Raw genomic sequence first — 22,561 nt, forward strand, 5'->3', positions numbered from 1 at the left:
TGTATGTAGTATTGTGATGAGTGTTTTGAGTGTTCCCCAACCACCCCACTCTTATGAAATCATGGTTGATTCTATGATTCTAAGCAGACTGTGGCACCTTTTGTTTCCTCTTCCTCCTGGGTGTGGGGAGGCAGCAGCCACTCCTGTGCCAGCAAATACTGCACTGAAAAATGTTCCCTTCATATGGAGTCAGGAGAGGCAAAAGTATCTGTTAGAAATCCTTTGGAGGAATGGGATTTGATGCTCTGTTGGTGCAAACTGCTTCTTATCCTCCCATCCCTGTGGTCTTGGCAGACATTTAGCAGGAGCACTGCCAGCACTTGCTGGAGCCATGGTGATTTAGCTCCGCTTAGACCTGCCCTAACAGACTCACTAGACCAGAGTAGCCCTCCAGGCTGTGGATCTCCACTCCAGAGAGGACAAATTAAATGAAATACAAAATAAAAGAAAATAAAATGAAATAAAATATAAAATAAACCAGAAAATAAAATAAAATAAATTAAGATAAAATAAAATAAAAGAAGAGAAAATAAATTAAGATAAAAGAAAAGAAGATAAAATAAATTACATTAAAAAATAAGATAAAAGAAAAGAAGATAAAATAAATTACATTAAAAAATAAGATAAAAGAAGATAAAATAAAGATAACATAAAAGAAGATAAAATAAATTACATTAAAAAAGAAGATAAAATAAAAGAAGATAAAATAAAGATAAAATAAAAGAAGATAAAATAAATTAAGATAAAATAAATTAAGATAAAATAAAGATAAAATAAAAGAAGATAAAATAAATTACATGAAAAAATAAGATAAAGGAATATAAAATAAAGATAAAATAAAAGAAGATAAAATAAATTAAGATAAAATAAAAGAAGATAAAATAAATTACATTAAAAATAAGATAAAATAAAAGAAGATAAAATAAAAGAAGATAAAATAAAGATATAATAAAAGAAGATAAAATAAATTAAGATAAAATAGAATAAGATAAAATAAATTACGATAAAAATAAGATAAAATTAAAGAATATAAAATAAAAGATAAAATAAGATAAAATAAATTACATTAAAAAATAAGATAAAAGAAAAGAAGATAAAATAAATTAAGATAAAATAAAATAAATTATGATAAAAAATAAGACAAAATAAAATAAGATAAAATAAATTACATTAAAAATAAGATAAAAGAAGATAAAATAAAATATGATAAAATAAATTACAATAAAAATTAAGATAAAATAAAAGAAGATAAAATAAGTTACATTAAAAATAAGATAAAATAAAAGAAGATAAATTAAAGATAAAATAAAATAAAATAAATTACGATAAAAAAGAAGATAAAATAAAAAATAAAATAAAAGATAAAATAGAATGAACACCTCCAGGGATGGTGCCTCCACCACCTCCCTGGGCAGCCCATTCCAATGCCAGTCACTCTCTCTGTGAAGAACTTCTTCCTAACATTCAGCCTATACCTACCCTGGCACAACTTGAGACTGTGTCCCCTTGTTCTATTGCTGGTTGCCTGGGAGAAGAGGCCACCCCCCACCTGGCTACAATGCCCCTTCAGGTAGTTGTAGACAGTAATAAGATAGTTACAGTATATACAGTTATAGACAGACATATACAAGGTAAGAGGTAATACAGAAACACAACAGCCCTCCCAGAAACCTGAGTCCCCAGGAGGGGCTACCAACCACCCTTGCACCTTCCCCCTGCCCCTCTCAACCTTACCCCAGTCCTAAGGAAGAATGGAGGTTCAGCCAAGAGGTTAAGAAGCAAAGGTGAGTGGAAGGTGTGTTAGAGAGATGTAGCTCAGCCAGCAGCCAGAGTGAGAGACAAAATGGCCAGAGTGTTATCTAATGTTTTTGTTTCTTCTTCAGCAAGACTCTGAGGGGAGCAGACATCCCCACTGTTTCCCTTTCACAGCCTATGATCTAGTTCTTCTCACCAAAACATTCTACCCTGCTTCAAACTAGCACAGCCTATCAGAAGTACACATCCCTGTACAGAACTCCACGATATAAGCATCACACTTAGCTTCAGGAAACACATTGACCACCTGTGTACCATACTGGTATGAGCTTGTGTCTTTCCTGCTCCTGCACAGCCTAAGTGAGACCAACCCAGCATATGACCTATCCCACTTATACACCTTGTGTTAGCCACTGTTTAAGCATCACTATTGGCTTCAATAAGTGGCATTGACCTACGTATCATATTGGTGTCTAAACCTGCTGGTTCCCTGCACGAATCCTGGACAAGGGAATTGAGTCCAGCATCAGTAAGTTTGCAGATGACACCAAGCTAGGAGCAGCTGTGGATCTGTTGGAAGGTAGGAGAGCCCTGCAGAAGGACCTGGACAGGCTGGAGGCATGGGCAGAGGCCAATGGGATGAGATTGAACAAGGCCAAGTGCAGGATTTTGTACTTTGGCCACAACAACCCCAAGCAGCACTACAGGCTGGGGACTGAGTGGCTGGAAAGCAGCCAGGAGGAAAGGGAGCTGGGGGTACTGATAGAGAGTAGGCTGAAGATGTGGCATCAGTGTGCCCAGGTGGCCAAGAGAGCCAATGGCATCCTGGCCTGCATCAGGACCAGTGTGGCCAATAGGACAAGGGAAGTTATTGTTCCCCTGTACTCAGCACTGATCAGGCCACACCTTGAGTACTGTGTTCAATTCTGGTCCCCTCCATTCAAGAGAGATGTTGAGGTGCTGGAAGGTGTCCAGAGAAGAGTGACAAAGCTGGTGAGGGGCTTTGGAACACAAACCCTGTGAGGAGAGGCTGAGGGAGCTGGGGGTTGTTTAGCCTAGAGAAGAGGAGGCTCAGGGGTGACCTCATTGGCTGAAGGGAGGCTGTAGCCAGGTGGGGTTGTTCTCTTCTGCCAGGCAAGCAGCAACAGAACAAGGGGACACAGTCTCAAGTTGTGCTGGGGTAGGTCTAGGCTGGATGTTGTTAGGAAGTTGTTGTCAGAGAGAGTGATTGGCATTGGAATGGGCTGCCCAGGGAAGTGGTGGAGTCGTTGTCCCTGGAGGTGTTGAAGCCAAGCCTGGCTGAGGCACTTAGTGCCATGGTCTGGTTGCTTGGCCAGGGCTGGGTGCTAGGTTGGACTGGATGAGCTTGGAGGTCTCTTCCAACCTGGTTGATTCTATGATTCTATGAAGAGAGAGACTAACTCGGCATCGGGGGGTTGGACTGGATGATCTTTAAAGGTCCCTTCCAACCTGAACCATTCTGTGATCCTATGTAATGATTTTCCCCTTTGGACTGTTTCAGATAAGAAGACAAGGTGGAATACAGTTACTTGTGGACCTCTTGGACCATCGTATGACAGAAGTCCACCGCAGTGCCTGTGGAGCTTTGCGAAACTTGGTGTATGGGAAGGCAAACGACGACAACAAAATTGCTCTGAAGAACTGTGGTGGGATCCCAGCATTAGTACGGCTGCTCCGCAAGACTACAGACTTGGAGATCAGAGAACTGGTCACAGGTTTGCATCTTTCAGTACTTTTTGTTCAGACTCTCTCTATGGGCCCTGTAAGCACAGTTCTGTGCCGCGCGATGCTTTGCTGCATCGGGGACTAGGTTTTATTGCCATCGTCTTTTATGATCAGGCTCCCTGCCTGGTGCATGTGGGGCAAGCTGTGGATGGAGTCTACCTGGACTTCAGCAAAGCCTTTGACACTGTCTGCCACAAGAAGCTCCTGGCCATGCTGGCAGCTCATGGTTTGGACAGATTCACTCTGTGCTACATCAAGAACAGGCTGGATGGCAGAGCCCAGAGAGTGGTGGTGAATGGTGCCACATCCAGTTGGCAGCTGGCACTGGTGGTGTGCCCCAAGGATCAGTGCTGGGCACAGTCCTGTTCAATATCTTTATTGATGATCTGGACCAGGGAATTGAGTCCAGCATCAGTAAGTTTGCAGATGACACTAAGCTAGGAGCAGCTGTGGAGCTGTTGGAAGGTAGGAGAGCCCTGCAGAGGGACCTGGCCAGGCTGCATGGGTGGGCAGAGGCCAATGGGATGAGATTTAACAAGGCCAAGTGCAGGGTTCTGCACTTTGGCCACAACAACCCCAAGCAGTGCTACAGGCTGGGGACTGAGTGGCTGGAAAGCAGCCAGGAGGAAAGGGAGCTGGGGGTACTGGTAGATAGTAGGCTGAAGATGAGGCAGCAGTGTGCCCAGGTGGCCAAGAGAGCCAATGGCATCCTGGCCTGCATCAGGTACAGTGTGGCCAGCAGGACAAGGGAGGTTATTCTTCCCCTGTATTCAGCACTGCTCAGGCCACACCTTGAGTGCTGTGTCCAGTTCTGGGCCCCTCAATTCAAGAGAGATGTTGAGGTGCTGGAAGGTGTCCAGAGAAGAGTTACAAAGCTGGTGAGGGGCCTGGAACACAAACCCTGTGAGGAGAGGCTGAGGGAGCTGGGGGTTGTTTAGCCTAGAGAAGAGGAGGCTCAGGGGTGACCTCATTGCTGTCTACAACTACCTGAAGGGAGGCTGTAGCCAGGTGGGGTTGGTCTCTTCTCCCAGGCAAGCAGCAACAGAACAAGGGGAGGTCTAGGCTGGATGTTAGGAGGAAGTTGTTGGCAGAGAGAGTGATTTGCATTGGAATGGGCTGCCCAGGGAGGTGGTGGAGTCACCGTCCCTGGAGGTCTTCAAGCAAAGCCTGGATGAGGCACTTAGTGCCATGGTCTGGTTGACTGGCTAGGGCTGGGTGCTAGGTTGGACTGGCTGAGCTTGGAGGTCTCTTCCAACCTGGTTGGTTCTATGATTCTATGATTCTGCACCACAAACAATGCAATTCAAGACCTTTGGGTGTATGTAGTATTGTGATGAGTGGTTTGAGTGTGCCCCAACCTCCCTACTCTTATGAAATCATGCAGACTAGACTCAGCTGAGCTGGAAGTTAGAATGAAGCTTTATATTTACAGCTTAGCACAATATACAAGCAGGTATAGCAGGTATTTAACAACCTTTGCCTGTGCCCCTGATCCTTGCAGCATCTGCCCCAATGTCCTGAAGTCCCTTTTGATCTCCTCTATTCATCTCTCTTCAACCCCATCATTGCCACTCTGCATTCCTTGTAGTGGGTAATAATCAGATGGCTTTACCAAACCTGGGATGCTTTTAATAACATCCTTAACTCAGGCCCCAGAGAGGCAACAGACCTCCCTATGGGATGGGTCAGGTCAGGAATTGGGACATCTGTTCCTCTCAGGGTGGAGTCCCCAACCACAACTACTTTTCTCTTTTCTTGGTAGAGGCAGTAGTGATTTGCAGGTGACTGCCTCACCTTTGGTACCTCTGTGGCTGTGCTTTCATCACTGGTTTTATTTGCATTCGGCTCTTCTTGAGATGCCAGAGCCTGGTACTTGTTACTTAGGGGCAACTGTGTGGGAGGCTGGGTATCAGGTTGCTTTCTGCTCCAAGAATGGACCTGTATCCACTCCCAACCTGTCCTGGTTTCCAACTGACTGATCATAGAATCGTAGAATCAGCCAGGTTGGAAGAGACCTCCAAGATCAGCCAGTCCAACCTAGCACCCAGCCCTGGCCAATTAACTAGACCATGGCACTGAGTGCCTCATGCAGTCTTTGCTTCAACACCTCCAGGGACAGTGACTCCACCACCTCTCTGGGTAGCCCACTCCAATGCCAATCACTCTCTCTGCCAACAACTTCCTCCTAACGTCCAGCCTAGACTTTCCCCGGCACAACTTGAGAGTGATGAGCCCCCTTGGGGGGCAGCAGGGTGTGGCTCCAATGGTCATTCTCTATCTCACAGTATCACAGTATCATCAGGGTTGGAAGAGACCTCACAGACCATCAAGTCCAACCCTTTACCACAGAGCTCAAGGCCAGACCATGGCACCAAGTGCCACGTCCAATCCTGCCTTGAACAGCTCCAGGGACGGCAACTCCACCACCTCCCCGGGCAGCCCATTCCAGTGTCCAATGACTCTCTCAGGGAAGAACTTTCTCCTCACCTCCAGCCTAAATTTCCCCTGGAGCAGCCTGAGGCTGTGTCCTCTTGTTCTGGTGCTGGCCACCTGAGAGAAGAGAGCAACCTCCTCCTGGCCACAGCCTCCCCTCAGGTAGTTGCAGACAGCAATAAGGTCTCCCCTGAGCCTCCTCTTCTCCAGGCTAACCAATCCCAGCTCCCTCAGCCTCTCCTCATAGGGCTCCTTAATGCTCACACTCCTTAATGCTTCTTAGGATGCTGTCCTCATCACAGAGTTCTGTCACTGTGTGAAGGAGCTCTTCTACCTGGGCGCATCTCCCACGTGTTGCTTCTGTACTACCCTCCTGCAGCAGCATCACAGGCAGACACTGTGCAGCCTGATGCCTGTGGCTTCCCTTCCTTGAGGGTGTCTGAATAAGCTCTGTGGTGTTTATTAAATGTAGTTCATATATTTAGGTTTGTTTCTTGGTTAGAACACTTAGCATCCCACACTTGTTAGGCAGGATTAATGGGGCAGGGATACAGTGGTTTACACAAGCTGGGATGGTGCCTCCTGCAGAGTGACAGAATGAATGACAGATCTAATAAAGTGTAACCACTGCTTTGGATGCAACATAACTTGTTTGTCTCATGGTTATGTTGTCTGTGTCCTGGCTCCAGGGAACATTCTGTCTGTTTATTCTGAGTAGTAAGTGGCAAACTGCTAATGAACATCAGCAGTACACCTCAGCAGTTGCACTGACACTTCCCAAGCTGGCTGTAGATGGAATGCATAATGTCAGTAGATCGTTTAAAGGATGGATGCCAGGCCAGGTTACATTCCTTCCATTGAACACTATCTTCATAGAATCAATCAGATTGGAAGAGACCTCCAAGCTCAGCCACTCCAACCTAGCACCGAGCCATGGCCAATCAACCAGACCATGGCACTAAGTGCCTCATCCAGGCTTTGCTTCAACACCTCCAGGGACAGCAACTCCACCACCTCCCTGGGCAGCCCATTCCAATGCCAATCACTCTCTCTGCCAACAACTTCCTCCTAACATCCAGCCTAGACCTCCTTCAGCACAACTTGAGTCTGTGTCCCCTTGTTCTGTTGTTGGTTTCCTGGAAGAAGAAACCAACCCCCACCTGGCTACAGCCTCCCTTCAGGTCGTTGCAGACAGCAATGAGATTAAGCAATGTTGTTAAGTTTTACTTTATTTCCACAGAAAGGATGTGTGCTGGGATGTCCTCAGATTGTGACTACACAGAGGAGTAGCTGCTGACCCATCAGTGCTAGGTACTACCCAGACTTTCCATGGGTTGATGCAGCTCCCAGGGACAGTGAGCATCAGGAGTGCTGCACATCTGTGATGGATCGCAGGATGTTAGGGGTTGGAAGGGACCCAGGGAGGTCATTGAGTCAAGCAAGATGGTAACCCTGAGAAGCAGAATCAGTGGTATTGCACAGTTTTATTCCTGGGCCTATTTTTTTGGTAATTGCTTCGGTTTGTTCTGCTTTAGCAGCCTGTGCATCCCAGAAGGCCACTGCTTGCTCTTGCTGGGCTTTGTGCCTTTCAGCATGCACATCGCTGGCCCTCGCTTGGAAAATGCAAAACCTGTGGTTGTGTTCAGTGGAGCTGTTTCCAAAGCAAGGCTCATAGCTGCACCTTTCATCTTTCCTCTCCTTGGAAACTGCCTGGAATTGGGCATCTGAAAGTTATCAGCAGTAGTCAGCATGAATTTGCTGAGAGGAAGTCATGCTTGACTAACCTGACTGCATTCTATGATGACATAACTGAATTCAGACAGACCAGTGGATGTAATCTACTTTGACCTTAGCAAGGCCTTTGACACTGTCTGTTTTAGTGACAAGCTCAGAAAGTGTGGGATGGAAGAGCAAAGAGTGAGGTGGATTAGGAACTGGTTACAAGATAGAGTTCAGAGAGTGGTGATCAATGGTGCTAGGTCCAGCTGCAGAGCTGTAACCAATGGAGTCCTCCAGAGATCAGTGCTGGGGCCAGTCCTGTTCAACATCTTCATCAGTGACATTGATGAGGGCACAGACAGACAGAGTCTGCTCAGCAAGTTTGCTGGTGACACCAAGCTGGGAGGCTTGGCTGATCCAGCTGAAGGCTGTGCTGCCATCCAGAGAGACCTGGACACACTGAGAGCTGGGCACAGAGGAACCAGATGAGGTTCAACAAGGACAAGTGCAGAGTCCTGCACCTGGGCAGGAATAACAAACTGCACCAGCACAGGCTGGGAGGTGACTGCTGGAGAGCAGCCCTGTGGAGAGGGACCTGGGGGTGCTGGTGGATAACATCCATGGCACAGCAATGTGCCCTTGTGGCCAAGAAGGCCAATGGCATCCTGGGCTGTATTAGGAAGAGTGTGTCCAGCAGATCAAGGGAGGTTCTCCTGCCCCTCTACTCTGCCCTGCTGAGACTCATCTTAAATACTGTGTTCAGTTTTGGGCTCCCCAGTTGAAGAGGGACAGGGATCTGCTGGAGAGGGTCCAGTGGAGAGCTACGAGGATGATTAGGGGACAGGAGGGCACTGCCTGATGAGGAGAGGCTGAGGGACCTGGGGCTGCTTAGTCTGGAGAAGAGAAGACTGAGAGATGACTTAATGAATGTTTGAAAACATGTGTGACCTGGTCAGGAATGTGGGGACAGGCTCTGCTCACTTGCTGCTTGTGATAGGACAAGGAGCAATGGGTGTAAGCTGCAGCACAGGAGGTTCTGCCTCAACACAAGGGGGAACTTCTTTCCTGTAAGGGTCCCAGAGCACTGGCACAGGCTGCCCAGAGAGGCTGTGGAGTCTCCTTCTCTGCAGCCTTTCAAGGCCTGTCTGGATGTGTTCCTCTGTGATCTGTGCTAGACTGTGTGGTCCTGCTCTGGCAGGAGGGTTGGTCTCCTTGGGCTCATCCAACCCCTAACATCCCATGTGCCTGTGAAACAGTTCTTATTTGTTGATTTTGGGGCTTTGTTTTGATGTGGATTTGTTTGGGCATTTATTTTTGTTGTTGTCGGTGGTGGTGGGGTTTTTTTAATTGGTTTTGGGTTTTTTGGGGTTGTTTTGGTTTTGTCAAGTGTGGTAGAAGTGACATCTACCCCAGTTAAATTCCTTCCCTCTGTCCTTCCTGGGGAAGAAAATGGAGCTCCTGCAGCAGCTGCATTGGTAATGAAAGAAATTGCCTTGGTGATGGGCACAAGGGAAAATCAAAGAAGTTCCTCCTGCTTCCCATCAGCCTTCCAGAGTTGAGGTGGCAGGTAGTGAATTGTTTCAGAAATGCCACCATCACCTGAAGGAAGTATGGAGAAAATAAGAGCAAATAAGTGTTTTAGGAGAAAGCTTAATGCCTCCAGCTTTTCCACTGCATCTTCATCCTGCATCCTCTCTACATAAGAGCATCTTTTGTTTGTTTCAGAGGGTGCACACAATTCCTGCTGTAGGAATTCAAACAGGCTCTGTCCTCATGACCATTCCTAAATCCTCTTCAAGTATTTATCCTTAGAGAGATTCTCTTAGGTGGGGATGTGGCATTATCTCAGGAACTGAGCCTACCTGGGCTAAATCACAATATCACAGTATCAGAGTATCACCAAGGTTGGAAGAGACCTCACAGATCATCAAGTCCAACCCTTTACCACAGAGCTCAAGGCCAGACCATGGAACCAAGTGCCACGTCCAGTCCTGCCTTGAACAGCTCCAGGGACGGCGACTCCACCACCTCCCCGGGCAGCCCATTCCAGTGTCCAATGACTCTCTCAGGGAAGAACTTTCTCCTCACCTCCAGCCTAAATCTCCCCTGGCACAGCTTGAGGCTGTGTCCTCTTGTTCTGGTGCTGGCCACCTGAGAGAAGAGAGCAACCTCCTCCTGGCCACAACCTCCCCTCAGGTAGTTGTAGACAGCAATAAGGTCTCCCCTGAGCCTCCTCTTCTCCAGGCTAACCAATCCCAGCTCCCTCAGCCTCTCCTCGTAGGGCTGTGCTCAAGGCCTCTCCCCAGCCTCGTTGCCCTTCTCTGGACACGCTCAAGCATCTCAATGTCCCTTCTAAACTGGGGGGCCCAGAACTGAACACAGCACTCAAGGTGTGGTCTAAGCAGTGCAGAGTACAGGGGCAGAATGACCTCCCTGCTCCTGCTGGCCACACCATTCCTGATGCAGGCCAGGATGCCACTGGCTCTCTTGGCCACCTGGGCACACTGCTGGCTCATGTTCAGGTGGGTATCAATCAGCACCCCCAGATCCCTCTCTGTCTGGCTGCTCTCCAGCCACTCCCACCCCAGCCTGTATCTCTGCATGGGGTTGTTGTAGCCAAAGTGCAGCACCCTGCACTTGGAGCTATTGAACCCCATCCCCTTGGACTCTGCCCATCTGTGCAGGCGGTCAAGGTCCTGCTGCAGAGCCCTTCTGCCCTCCAACCCAGCCACATCTGTCCCCAGCTTGGTGTCATCTGCAAACTTGCTGATGACTGACCTGTCCAGAAAGGTGGCAAGATGAAGGTGTGAATCAGTCTGAGGAGGCACTTAGCTGTTAAGTGGCAGCCAGGCAGGAGAGCTTTTTAGCAGCTCCATCTGGCAGACTAGTAGTGAAGTATTTGCCAGCCACCCCAAGCAATCTGAAGCACATCCCTGCTATAGTAAAAGCTCTGTTAATCCCTTCCTCAAACATGTATTTTTTTCCCTTCTTGTGCCCTGTCTCACAGCAGATTACAGTTGAATATGTGATTATAATTTCCATGTATAGCTTTCTCAAGGCTGGCTCTGGAAGGGTGTTTAAAGCTGCAGAGCAGCCTTCTCTCCCAGTAGCCCCTTGCTTGTCAGGATTGCATTTCCTTGTTCCCAGAGATTGATTCCTGCCATGCTCTCCACAATAGACTCTTTCCCCTTCTTCCTTTATCTTGACTTTCTTCTCCTCAGTAGCAGAGGTCTCAGACCAACAGTGGAAAAACCTCACCATTCTCAAATGTTTGGATGGTGCAGATGGAACCTTACTGCAAATTGTACAGGCTAAAGGCTTTCTCAAGTGGGGGAAATGGTTTCAGTGCAGGCTGCCGTGGGAGAAACTGTGAGCCAAGTGTGCTGTCTGCCTGTCCTGAAATCAAACAGTGGTGGGACCCAGGAAACGCTTCCTAACAGATTGAGGGTGGTGAGAGGCCTGAAGCACATCCCTATGGGGGGAGGCTGAGGGAGCTACAGGCTGGGGACAGAGTGGCTGAGAGCAGCCAGGCAGAAAGGGACCTGGAGGTGCTGATAGAGAGCAGCTGAAGATGAGGCAGCAGTGTGCCCAGGTGGGCAGGAGAGCCAATGGCATCCTGGGCTGGCTCAGGAGCAGTGTGGGCAGCAGGACAAGGGAGGTTATTGTTCCCCTGTACTCAGCACTGCTCAGGCCACACCTTGAGTGCTGTGTCCAGTTCTGGGCTCCTCAATTCAAGAGAGATGTTGAGGTGCTGGAAGGTGTCCAGAGAAGGGCAACGGAGGTGGTGAGAGGTCTGGAGCACAGCCCTGTGAGGAGAGGCTGAGGGAGCTGGGGGTGTGCAGCCTGCAGAAGAGGAGGCTCAGGGCTGACCTCATTGCTGTCTACAACTCCCTGAAGGGAGGCTGTAGCCAGGTGGGGTTGGTCTCTTCTCCCAGGCAAGCAACAACAGAAGAAGGGGACACAGTCTGAAGTTGTGGCAGGGGAGGTCTAGGCTGGATGTTAGGAGGAAGTTGTTGTCAGAGAGAGTGATTGGCATTGGAATGGGCTGCCCAGGGAGGTGGTGGAGTCACTGTCCTTGGAGGTGTTGAAGCAAAGCCTGGCTGAGGCACTTAGTGCCATGGTCTGGTTGACTGGGCAGGGCTGGGTGCTAGATTTGATTGGCTGATCTTGGATACCTCTTCCCACCTGGTTGATGCTATGATTCTATGAAAGATTACTCTTCCAGAAGCTCTTCCATAGTTTTTTTTTCACTACCAGAAGCTGGGTAAGATGAGGTAGAGCAATTAATATATACATTTATTCAGAAGTTAAACACTTCAAAAGAAAAAAGGTATTTCAGCATGGCCTGCAGCCTCTGGTAGTTGCCAGAGACCCAAGGCAAACAATTGACTTGTTTCATGTTGGTCTGTAAGTGAGTGAAAAGAAATCAGTATGAGCTGGATGCACTATACTTAATTTAGCCATCTTTTCACCCTAACACAGCAGGAAAGAATAAAACCCTTCTATTTTAAAATAATGAAATGTTAACACTTCCCTAATAAATATAAATAGATGAGAACTCAGCACAAAATTAGCACAGATTTTGCAGATGGTAAGAAATGATGTTTCTGCTCGTTCATAATGACAATGAGGAGCTGATTTCTGATTCTTTTGCCTATCCCAAGTTAATTATGAACCCTTGCACAAAATTCTATTTTAGCCTTCTTTCTATTTGCTTTACTACCAGAGGAAGGAAATACATTAAAAATGTGATGTGGTCATAAGTATAATGCAGGAATCCCCCTTCATATCTTGTGGAGAAGGTGATGTGCTAGTTTGAGACTAGCTGGAATATTTTGGTGAGAAGAATTAGAACATGAGGGGCAGCAGTATGCCCAGGTGGGCAGGAGAGCCAATGGCATCCTGGCCTGCATCAGGAGCAGTGTGGCCAGCAGGACAAGGGAGGTTATTGTTCCCCTGTACTCTGCACTGGTCAGGCCACACCTTGAGTGCTGTGTCCAGTTCTGGGCTCCTCAATTTAAGAGAGATGTTGAGATGCTGGAAGGTGTCCAGAGAAGGGCAACAAAGCTGGTGAGGGGCCTGGAACACAAACCCTATGAGGAGAGGCTGAGGGAGCTGGGATTGGTTAGCCTGGAGAAGAGGAGGCTCAGGGGAGACCTTATTGCTGTCTACAACTACCTTAGGGGAGGTTGTGGCCAGGAGGAGGTTGCTCTCTTCTCTCAGGTGGCCAGCACCAGAACAAGAGGACACAGCCTCAGGCTGTGCCAGGGGAAATTTAGGCTGGAGGTGAGGAGAAAGTTCTTCCCTGAGAGAGTCATTGGACACTGGAATGGGCTGCCCGGGGAGGTGGTGGAGTCGCCGTCCCTGGAGCTGTTCAAGGCAGGACTGGACGTGGCACTTGGTGCCATGGTCTGGCCTTGAGCTCTGTGGTAAAGGGTTGGACTTGATGATCTGTGAGGTCTCTTCCAACCTTGCTGATACTGTGATACTGTGATCCTGCTCTGGCAGCGGGGTTGGACTGGATGATCCCATCCAGCTTCTGACACACTGTGATTTTGGCAGGAAAAGATACTCATATCTTGCTTGCATTCTCCTCTTCTTTGAGGAATCAAGCACAGAGGCAAGTAAGGCAGGCTGGCATGAATTATTGTGTGAATGCTGGATTTATAATCCTTTGCTTGCTTGGACACCACAGTTTGCCTCTATGTTTTGAATGCCTCTCAGCCAAAAGGATGATTTGAAGCTCTAGCACATGATTAGTCTTTCTTTAAACGAGTGTCATTGTAAACTCAGTATCCTCAGACAGTCAATTGTAAAAGCTGATTAAATTCTGTGCTAATTCACTTCCAGTTAGGTGTTATTAATAACAGTTATTTTCAACAGTAACAAGATTATTTGTGTGTTGAGAATGTTTAGTCTGGCTTGAAGCCAGTAGCTTAATGAGGACTTATATATTATAGTTCATTCAGTATTTCTCCTGTGAGCACAGGCTGAAAGAGTTGGGGCTGTTCAGTCTGCAGAAGAGCAGGCTGTGAGGTGACCTTCTTGTGGCCTGCCAGGATCTGAAGTGGGCTACAAAAAATCTGGGGAGGGACTTTTTAGGCTGTCAGGGAGTGACAGGACTGGGGGGAATGGAGCAAAGCTGGAGGTGGGGAGATTCAGAGTGGAGGTGAGGAGGAAGTTGTTGAGCATGAGAGTGGTGAGAGGCTGGAATGGGTTGCCCAGGGAGGTGGTTGAGGCCCCATGGCTGGAGGTGTTTGAGGCCAGGCTGGCTGAGGCTGTGTGCAGCCTGCTCTAGGGTAGGGTGTCCCTGGGCATGGCAGGGGGGTTGGAAGTAGATGATGCTTGTGATCCCTTCCAACCCTGACTGATTCTGTGATTCTATGATGCTTTCTCAAAGTAAAAAAGCCTTTTCAGTTCTGAAAGGTTACATAAGAGTTTGATTGGATAGGGCTGGGTGCTAGGTGGGTCTGGATGATCTTGGAGGTCTCTTCCAACCCGGTTGATTCTATGATTCTATGACTTGCTCCCGTTGCTTTAGATGCCTTTAAGCAAAGTATTTTTCAGCTTCTGCCCTCCACTTTGTGAGCCAGTGAGAATTTCATCAAAAATGCCAATCTCTCAGGTGTCCTGCTCATCTCAGATTGCAGTATAGGCATGCATCTCATCTGTGATGGTTTGGGTGTTACCTGCCCCCCCCACACTTAAGAAGATCATCCAGACTAGACTCAGCAGCTGGAAATTGAATGCAGCTTTATACTTACAGTTTAGCACAACACACAAACAGGTAATTACAATGTCTACAGCTACAGACAGAAATAGACAAGGTAAAAAGTAATACAGAAACACAACAGCCCTCCCAGAAACCTGAGTCCCCAGGAGGGGCTCCCAACCACCCTGCCACCTTCTTCCCATCCCTCTTACCTTACCTCAGACGTTGCCTTATGCTCAAGGTGAGTTTGGAGGGTTGGCCAGGGGGGTTAGGAAGCAGAAGGATTAGTTACACAGACAGCAAGTTAGGTTAGAGAGAGAAGTTCATGCAGCCCCAAGAGACAGAGAGCGACTCGACTCCCTTATCTGTGTTCATGTTCTTGTTCTTATCCATCTCAGCAAGCCTATGAGTGCAGCAGACATCACCACTGTTTCCTTTTCACAGCCTATCATTTAATTCTTCTCACCAAAATATCCCAGCTAGGCTCAAACTAGCACATCATCTCACAGCTCAAACTTTGCAGACAATAGCTTATGGTCTCTTGCTGTTACATTTGAAGTCTTGTTATGGGAAAAAATGAAACCAAAGCTTTATTGAGCACAGGAAAGATACCTGTTACTGCCACCTTGAGAAGATTAAGTTTACACCACTAAAGGCAAGCAAAGGCAAAACAAAGCAACTTACTGCTCTTTGGAAGGAGTTACTGGAGTTAATCAAGCTAAAATCCAGATGCCTGTAATCATAGAATCAGTCAGGGTTGGAAGGGACCACAAGGATCATCTAGTTATAACCCCTCTGCTGTGGGCAGGGACATCCTACCCTAGGTCAGGATTGCCACAGCCTCATCCAGCCTGGCCTTAAACACCTCCAGCCATGGGGCCTCAACCACCTCCATGGGCAACCCATTCCAGCCTCTCACCACTCTCATGCTCAACAACTTCCTCCTCACCTCCACTCTGAATCTCCTCAGCTTTGCTTCATAAAAAAAAGCCAGGGACATTAAAAACACTTGCTCTTTATAGCTGACACATAGCAGCAAATAGAAAGGTAATTTAATAAATGGTGTGGTTTTGCTTCAGCAATTAGGTTGCCTTTATCAAATAACACTTAGGCAAACGATATTGACAGTTCAGCTGAATAGTTTTCTACCAACTCCATTACAAATTTATCCTTAGTTATAAAACAGTATTTGCCCCTTTCTCAATATGCTGTGGAAGTCTAGGCTGGATGTGAGGAGGAAGTTGTTGGCAGAGAGAGTGATTGGCATTGGAATGGGCTGCCCAGGGAGGTGGTGGAGTCACCATCCCTGGGGGTGTTCAAGCAAAGCCTGGCTGAGGCACTTAGTGCCATGGTCTGGTTGATTGGCTAGGGCTGGGTGCTAGGTTGGACTGGATGAGCTTGGAGGTCTCTTCCAACCTGGTTGATTCTGTGGTTCTATGATTCTATGATTTTATGATTGTCTTCATGAAGAGTTGTTCTCAACAGTTTGTGAGCTACCAGATAGAATCATAGAATCAACCAGGTTGGAAGAGACCACTTCTTCTCCTGCTGCTTGCAATTGAGTAAGTGTGATGGTTTGGGTGTTACCTGCCCTCCCCACTCAAGAAAATCACCCAGGCCAGTCTCATCCAAGCTGGAAATTAAGGAATAGAGCTTCATATTTATAGCTGAGCACAATGTACAAGCAGGGATTTACAGTATCTACAGCTATAGACAGAAATAGATAACTGAAAAAGTAATACAGAAACACCACAGCCCTCTCAGAAACCAGAGTCCCCAGGAGGGGCTCCCAACCACCCTGCCACCTCCTTCCCACCCCTCTACCTTACCCCAGCATTTTCCTTACGTTTAAGGTGAGTTTGGAGAACTGGCCAGGGGGGTTAGGAAGCAGAAGGATTATTTACACAGACAGCAGGTTAGGGAGAGAAGAGGGCAAGCCAGAGACAGAGAGCAACTCTGTTATCTGTATTTGTGTTCTTGTCTTATCCATCTCAGCAAGCCTATGAATGCAGCAGACATCACCATTGTTTCCTATTCACAGCCTATCATCTAATTCTTCCCACCAAAATATCCCAGCTAGGCTCAAACATTGGAATGATCTGCCCATGGCAATGGTGGAGTCACCATCCCTTGGGCTGTTCAGGGGTTGTGTGGCCCTGGCACTTAGGGACATGGTTTAGTGTTGACCCACCAGTGCTGGGTTGTAGGTTGAACTGGATGATCTTTGAGGTCTTTCCCAACCAGATACATTCTATGATTCTGTATTCATCAGTATAGCAGAGCTGCTGTAATACACTTGGACATGACACTATACATCAGAGTGGAGGTGAGGAGGAAGTTGTTGAGCATGAGAGTGGTGAGAGGCTGGAATGGGTTGCCCAGGGAGGTGGTTGAGGCCCCATGGCTGGAGGTGTTTGAGGCCAGGCTGGCTGAGGCTGTGTGCAGCCTGCTCTAGGGTAGGGTGTCCCTGGGCATGGCAGGGGGGTTGGAACTGGCTGCTCCTTGTGGTCCCTTCCAATCCTGACTGATTCTATGATTCTGTGATTCTATGATTCTGTGCAACAGGAATGAAAATCAGCAAGTTGTCGTGTTCAGGAGTAAGGGCTGTGTCCTGCTCTTCTACAAGAGTTAAAGTTGTAATGGGCTGCCCAGGGAGGTGGTTGAGTCACCAACCCTGGATGTGCTTAAGGGTCGTTTGGATGTGGTGCTTGGGGATATGGTTTAGGGTGAACCTTGTAGAGTAGAGATATCAGATGGACTTTGGATGGCAACACTCTGTGCTGGGTTAGGAACTGGCTGGAGGGCCGGACCCAGAGAGTGGTGGTGAATGGTGCCACATCCAGCTGGCAGCTGTCACTGGTGGTGTCCCTCAGGGATCAGTGCTGGGCCCCATCCTCTTTAACATCTTCATAGATGATCTGGATGAGGGCATGGAGTCAGTCATCAGCAAGTTTGCAGATGACACCAAGCTGGGGGCATATGTGGCTGGGCTGGAGGGCAGAAGGGCTCTGCAGCAGGACCTTGACCACCTGGACAGATGGGCAGAGTCCAAGGGGATGGGGTTCAATAGCTCCAAGTGCAGGGTGCTGCACTTTGGCTACAACAACCCCATGCAGAGATACAGGCTGGGGTGGGAGTGGCTGGAGAGCAGCCAGACAGAGAGGGATCTGGGGGTGCTGATTGATACCCACCTGAAGATGAGCCAGCAGTGTGCCCAGGTGGCCAAGAGAGCCAGTGGCATCCTGGCCTGCATCAGGAATGGTGTGGTCAGCAGGAGCAGGGAGGTCATTCTGCCCCTGTACTCTGCACTGGTTAGACCACACCTTGAGTGCTGTGTTCAGTTCTGGGCCCCCCAGTTTAGGAGGGACATTGAGATGCTTGAGCGTGTCCAGAGAAGGGCAACGAGGCTGGGGAGAGGCCTTGAGCACAGCCCTACGAGGAGAGGCTGAGGGAGCTGGGATTGGTTAGCCTGGAGAAGAGGAGGCTCAGGGCAGACCTCATTGCTGTCTGCAACTACCTGAGGGGAGGTTGTGGCCAGGAGGAGGTTGCTCTCTTCTCTCAGGTGGCCAGCACCAGAACAAGAGGACACAGCCTCAGGCTGTGCCAGGGGAGATTTAGGCTGGAGGTGAGGAGAAAGTTCTTCCCTGAGAGAGTCATTGGACACTGGAATGGGCTGCCCGGGGAGGTGGTGGAGTCGCCGTCCCTGGAGCTGTTCAAGGCAGGACTGGACGTGGCACTTGGTGCCATGGTCTGGCCTTGAGCTCTGTGGTAAAGGGTTGGACTTGATGATCTGTGAGGTCTCTTCCAACCCTGATGATACTGTGTGATACTGTGATACTGTGATACTGTGACTTGGTGATCCTGAGGGGCTTTTCCAGCCAGAATGTTTCTGTGATTCTGTGATGTCCAGGAAGCTCTGTCTCCTCTTCAGTTACCTGGCTTCTGTGAAACACTGATCAACTTGTGAACTTGTAGGCTGATGCCATGGTCTAGTTGGTTGACTAGGGATGGGTGATATGTTGGACTGGATGAGCTTGGAGGTCTCTTAAAACCTGGTTGATTCTATGATTCTATGGTCTAGTTAATTGAATAGAGCTGGGTGCTAGGTTGGACTGGCTGAGCTTGGAGGTCTCTTCCAACCTGGTTGATTCTATGACTCTATAACTCTATATGATGGTTTTAGGGAGTGGACAGATCCTCTTTTACCCCTCTGTAAAGGAGTAAAAGAAAATGCTCCACATAGGATTGGGAAGAAGTGGAAGTTTAAATGGGAAAAGTATGCACTACATCAAGCAATACCAAAACATGTGGTGCCTGGGGATATGGTTTGGGGTGAACCTCGTAGAGTAGGGTTATTGGTTGGACTTGGTGATGCTGAGGGTCCTTTCCAAGCTGAGTGTTTCTGTGATTCTGTGGAGGTGCTGCTTCTGAAAACTGGGAGCCTGCACCCTGCTGCCATGGAGCAGATCCAGCTTCACAAATCAAGGTGGCAGGTACAGAGACTCTGAGTGTCAAAGCTGCTGTAAGAGCCAGGAAATTACTAGCACTTGAGAGCATGAAGTAGAAGATGCTTTCCCTAAGACCTCCAGTAAAAGATCCCTTGTGTTTTGCTTCTCTGCAGGTATTAGCTCTCAGATTTCAGAGGGAAACTCCCTGTAGTGCCCATATGCCTTCAGCATATTAACAAAAAGCCTGCTAACATTGTGATCACTGTTCCTTGAGTGCAGTCTCCCAGCACTACCAAATGACATTCTGCAGCAGTGACCACACTATTAAATTAAGTTGGAAAAATAAATGCTAGAGAAGTTGGAAGACTTACAGATTTTTTTTTTCCCCCTCAAGATTATTGAATAAGCAAAATCTTGCTATAAATTTAAGGTTCTTTTAAACATGGCAGATGGAGAAAAATCCAAGTCTTGTTTCACACAAGTTTACAAATCCAGGCTGGGCAGTGAGTGGCTGGAGAGAATAGAATCATAGAATCAGCCAGGTTGGAAGAGACCTCCAAGCTCAGCCAGTCCAACCTAGCACCCAGCCCTATCCAATCAACCAGACCATGGCACTAAGTGCCTCATCCAGGCTTTTCTTGAAGACCCCCAGCGACGGTGCCCCCACCACCTCCCTGGGAGAGCAGCCCTGAGCAGAGGGACTTGGGGGTGCTGCTGGATGACAAGCTCAGCAGGAGCCAGCAGTGTGCACTTGCAACCCAGAAAGCCAAGCAGAGCCTGGGCTGCAGCAGCAGAAGTGTGGCCAGCAGGGCCAGGGAAGTGATTCTCCCCCTCTACTCTGCTCTGCTGAGAGCCCACCTGGAGTACTGCATCCAGTTCTGGAGCCCCTGGGACAAGAGGGATATAGAGATGCTGGAGTGTGTCCAGAGAAGGGCCACTGGGAATCGTAGAATCAGTCAGGATTGGAAGGGACCACAAGGAGCATCCAGTTCCAACCCCCCTGCCATGCCCAGGGACACCCTACCCTAGAGCAGGCTGCACACAGCCTCATCCACCCTGGCCTTAAACACCTCCAGCCATGGGGCCTCAACCACCTCCCTGGGAAATTCATTCCAGCCTCTCACCACTCTCATGCTCAACAACTTCCTCCCCACATCCACTCTGAATCTCCCCACCTCCAGCTTTGCTCCATTCCCCTCAGTCCTCTCACTCCCTGACAGCCTGGAAAGTCCCTACCCAGCTTTTTTGTAAGCCCCTTTTAGACACTGGAAGGCCACAAGAAGGTCACCTCACAGCCTCCTCTTCTGCAGACTGCACAGCCCCAACTCTTTCAGTCTGTGCTCACAGCAGAGCTGCTGCAGCCTCTGAGCATCCTCCTGGCCCTGCTCTGGACACACTCCAGCATCTCCACATCCCTCTTGTACTAGGGGCTCCAGAACTGGATGCAGTACTCCAGGTGGGGTCTTACCAGAGCCTTAACTAAGAACAAAGAATCACAGAGTGTTTGGGGTTGGAAAGGACCTTTAAAGGTTATCTAGTCCTATGTGTAGTTCTGGTTATGAACTGTATCAGTGCAGTCCCATCTCTGGAAAGGTCAATTATAACATTTCTCAAACTGCATAACCATTTTCTCAATGGGACTGTTGTTAATCTGTGCAGTGCCTTCTTAGGAAAGATCATTTGCACTTAGTGTGTTAAATAACCTGTCAAACACAACAGATGCAGAACTTTGGACAGCAAGATCTCCATAGAGGGCATTCCCATTGACGTAGCTCAGAGTCCTTCAGCAGATGTCTGTAAAACTTGTAACTGATACTCAGAATCAAAGTTCATCTTCCAACCAAAACCAGCTCTGTGCTTTCAGTAGGAGTTTATCCTTGGTTTTAAACTTAAAATGTGAGTGAAAATAGGTTTTGCTTGCCCTTAAATTTATTCTATGCCAGCTGAAACACTTCACCCTGCAAGTAGACACACTCTAGTGTAGCTAGTTTTCTGTTTCTACAAAGCATGCAACAAAACCTGAAGCCATCTGCAGATGGGGAGATAAAATGCCTACTATGAATGCTTTACAGTCCTTAAGGAGGAGAGATGAAATACTGTGAACAGAAATGACTGAGAAGTGATATTCAGCACTGATGTGATTAGTTCCTTGGTTCCTCCCTTCTCTCCCAAAGTGCCTCTAGAGATGGTAAAGTGTTCAGTGGACTATTCAGTTGTTTGATTAGAAGCTCACTTCCAAGACATACACAACAGGATGGGTCCTGCTGTTCATGGTGAGTCACTGGTATGAATCACAGAATCATAGAATCAACCAGGTTGGAAGAGACCTCCAAGCTCAGCCAGTCCAACCTAGCACCCAGCCCTGTCCAATCAACCAGACCATGGCACTAAGTGCCTCATCTGGTCTTTGCTTGAACACCTCCAGGGATGGCAACTCCACCACCTCCCTCGTGATTTGGACAGATTCACTCTGATAAGGGTCAAGAGCAACTGGAAGGCCAAGCCCAGAGAGTGGTGGTGAATGGTGCCACATCCAGTTGGCAGCTGGCACTAGTGGTGTGCCCCAGGGATCAGTGCTGGGCACAGTCCTGTTCAATACCTTTATTGATGATCTAGAGCAGGGGATTGAGTCCAGCATCAGTAAGGTTGCAGGTGACACCAAGCTAGGAGCAGGTGTGGAGCTGTTGGAAGGTAGGAGAGCCCTGCAGAGGGACCTGGCCAGGCTGGATGGGTGGGCAGAGGCCAATGGGATGAGATTTAACAAGGCCAAGTGCAGGGTTCTGCACTTTGGCCACAACAACCCCAGGCAGCACTACAGGCTGGGGACAAAGTGGCTGAGAGCAGCCAGGCAGAGAGGAACCTGGGGATGCTGGCGGAGAGTAGCTGAAGATGAGGCAGCAGAGTGCCCAGGTGGCCAAGAGAGCCAATGGCATCCTGGCCTGGATCAGGAGCAGTGTGGCCAGCAGGACAAGGGAGGTTCTTCCCCTGTACTCAGCACTGGTCAACACCTTCTGGTATGGCAGAATCACTGCCAGAAGCAGAGAGCATGTTAAGGCAGAGGCAACAGCAGTATATATTGTGTTACCTGCTCATCACTTTTGTCAGTGTAGCCTGAGTCTAATAGGCCTTTGGACATAAATGAGCCAACCAGAATGGCAGTTTGCCAAGCTTAGCCATATTAGGGAGGTGGTGGAGTCACCGTCCCTGGAGGTGTTCAAGCAAAGCCTGGATGAGGCACTTGGTGCCATGGTCTGGTTGATTGGACAGGGCTGGGTGCTAGGTTGGACTGGATGAGCTTGGAGGTCTCCAACCTGACTGATCCTGTGATTCTATGATCTAGATTGCCAGTTGCAGTGCTCCCATGTTATGGGAAAAGCAGTAGTATTCAGAATACTTGACCAATGTCTCTGCATCTGTACTGTGGGCACATTCCAAGCTGGCTGATTCCATGATTCTGTAGGTGAAGTCAAGTGTTGCTTTTACCTTTTTAGGGCAGAACACAAACAAGTGTACAAACTTGTGCAGGTATCCTGTAAACAAGTTTGGACACACATGGAGGCACCAAGGGCCTTTTGTCTTCCTTTCCCACAGTTGCTTCTCCCATCAGCAGAAGAAGGGAGAGCAGAAAATATGTCTGGGCAAGCCAGGACATGTTCAGGCCTTTTTTGATCTATTTTGGCATTCATGGCAGCTCAGAAGTCCAATTCACAAAATCACAGAATCAACCAGGTTGGAAGAGACCTCCAAG

General features: G+C 48.3%; 1 protein-coding gene across 4 annotated transcripts in view; it reads left to right on the plus strand.

Moving 5' to 3' along the window:
- Positions 1–22,561, plus strand: part of CTNND2 (catenin delta 2) — a 704,219-nt gene that overhangs the window by 550,691 nt on the left and 130,967 nt on the right. For all 4 annotated transcript variants that reach the window (XM_064160790.1, XM_064160789.1, XM_064160792.1 and 1 more), the window contains one exon: positions 3,278–3,491. In XM_064160790.1, coding sequence (XP_064016860.1) covers positions 3,278–3,491 — 214 coding nt within the window. The remainder of the gene's footprint in view (positions 1–3,277; positions 3,492–22,561) is intronic.

The sequence above is a fragment of the Pogoniulus pusillus genome, chromosome 21, assembly GCF_015220805.1.
Source record: "Pogoniulus pusillus isolate bPogPus1 chromosome 21, bPogPus1.pri, whole genome shotgun sequence".
Lineage (NCBI taxonomy): Eukaryota > Metazoa > Chordata > Aves > Piciformes > Lybiidae > Pogoniulus > Pogoniulus pusillus.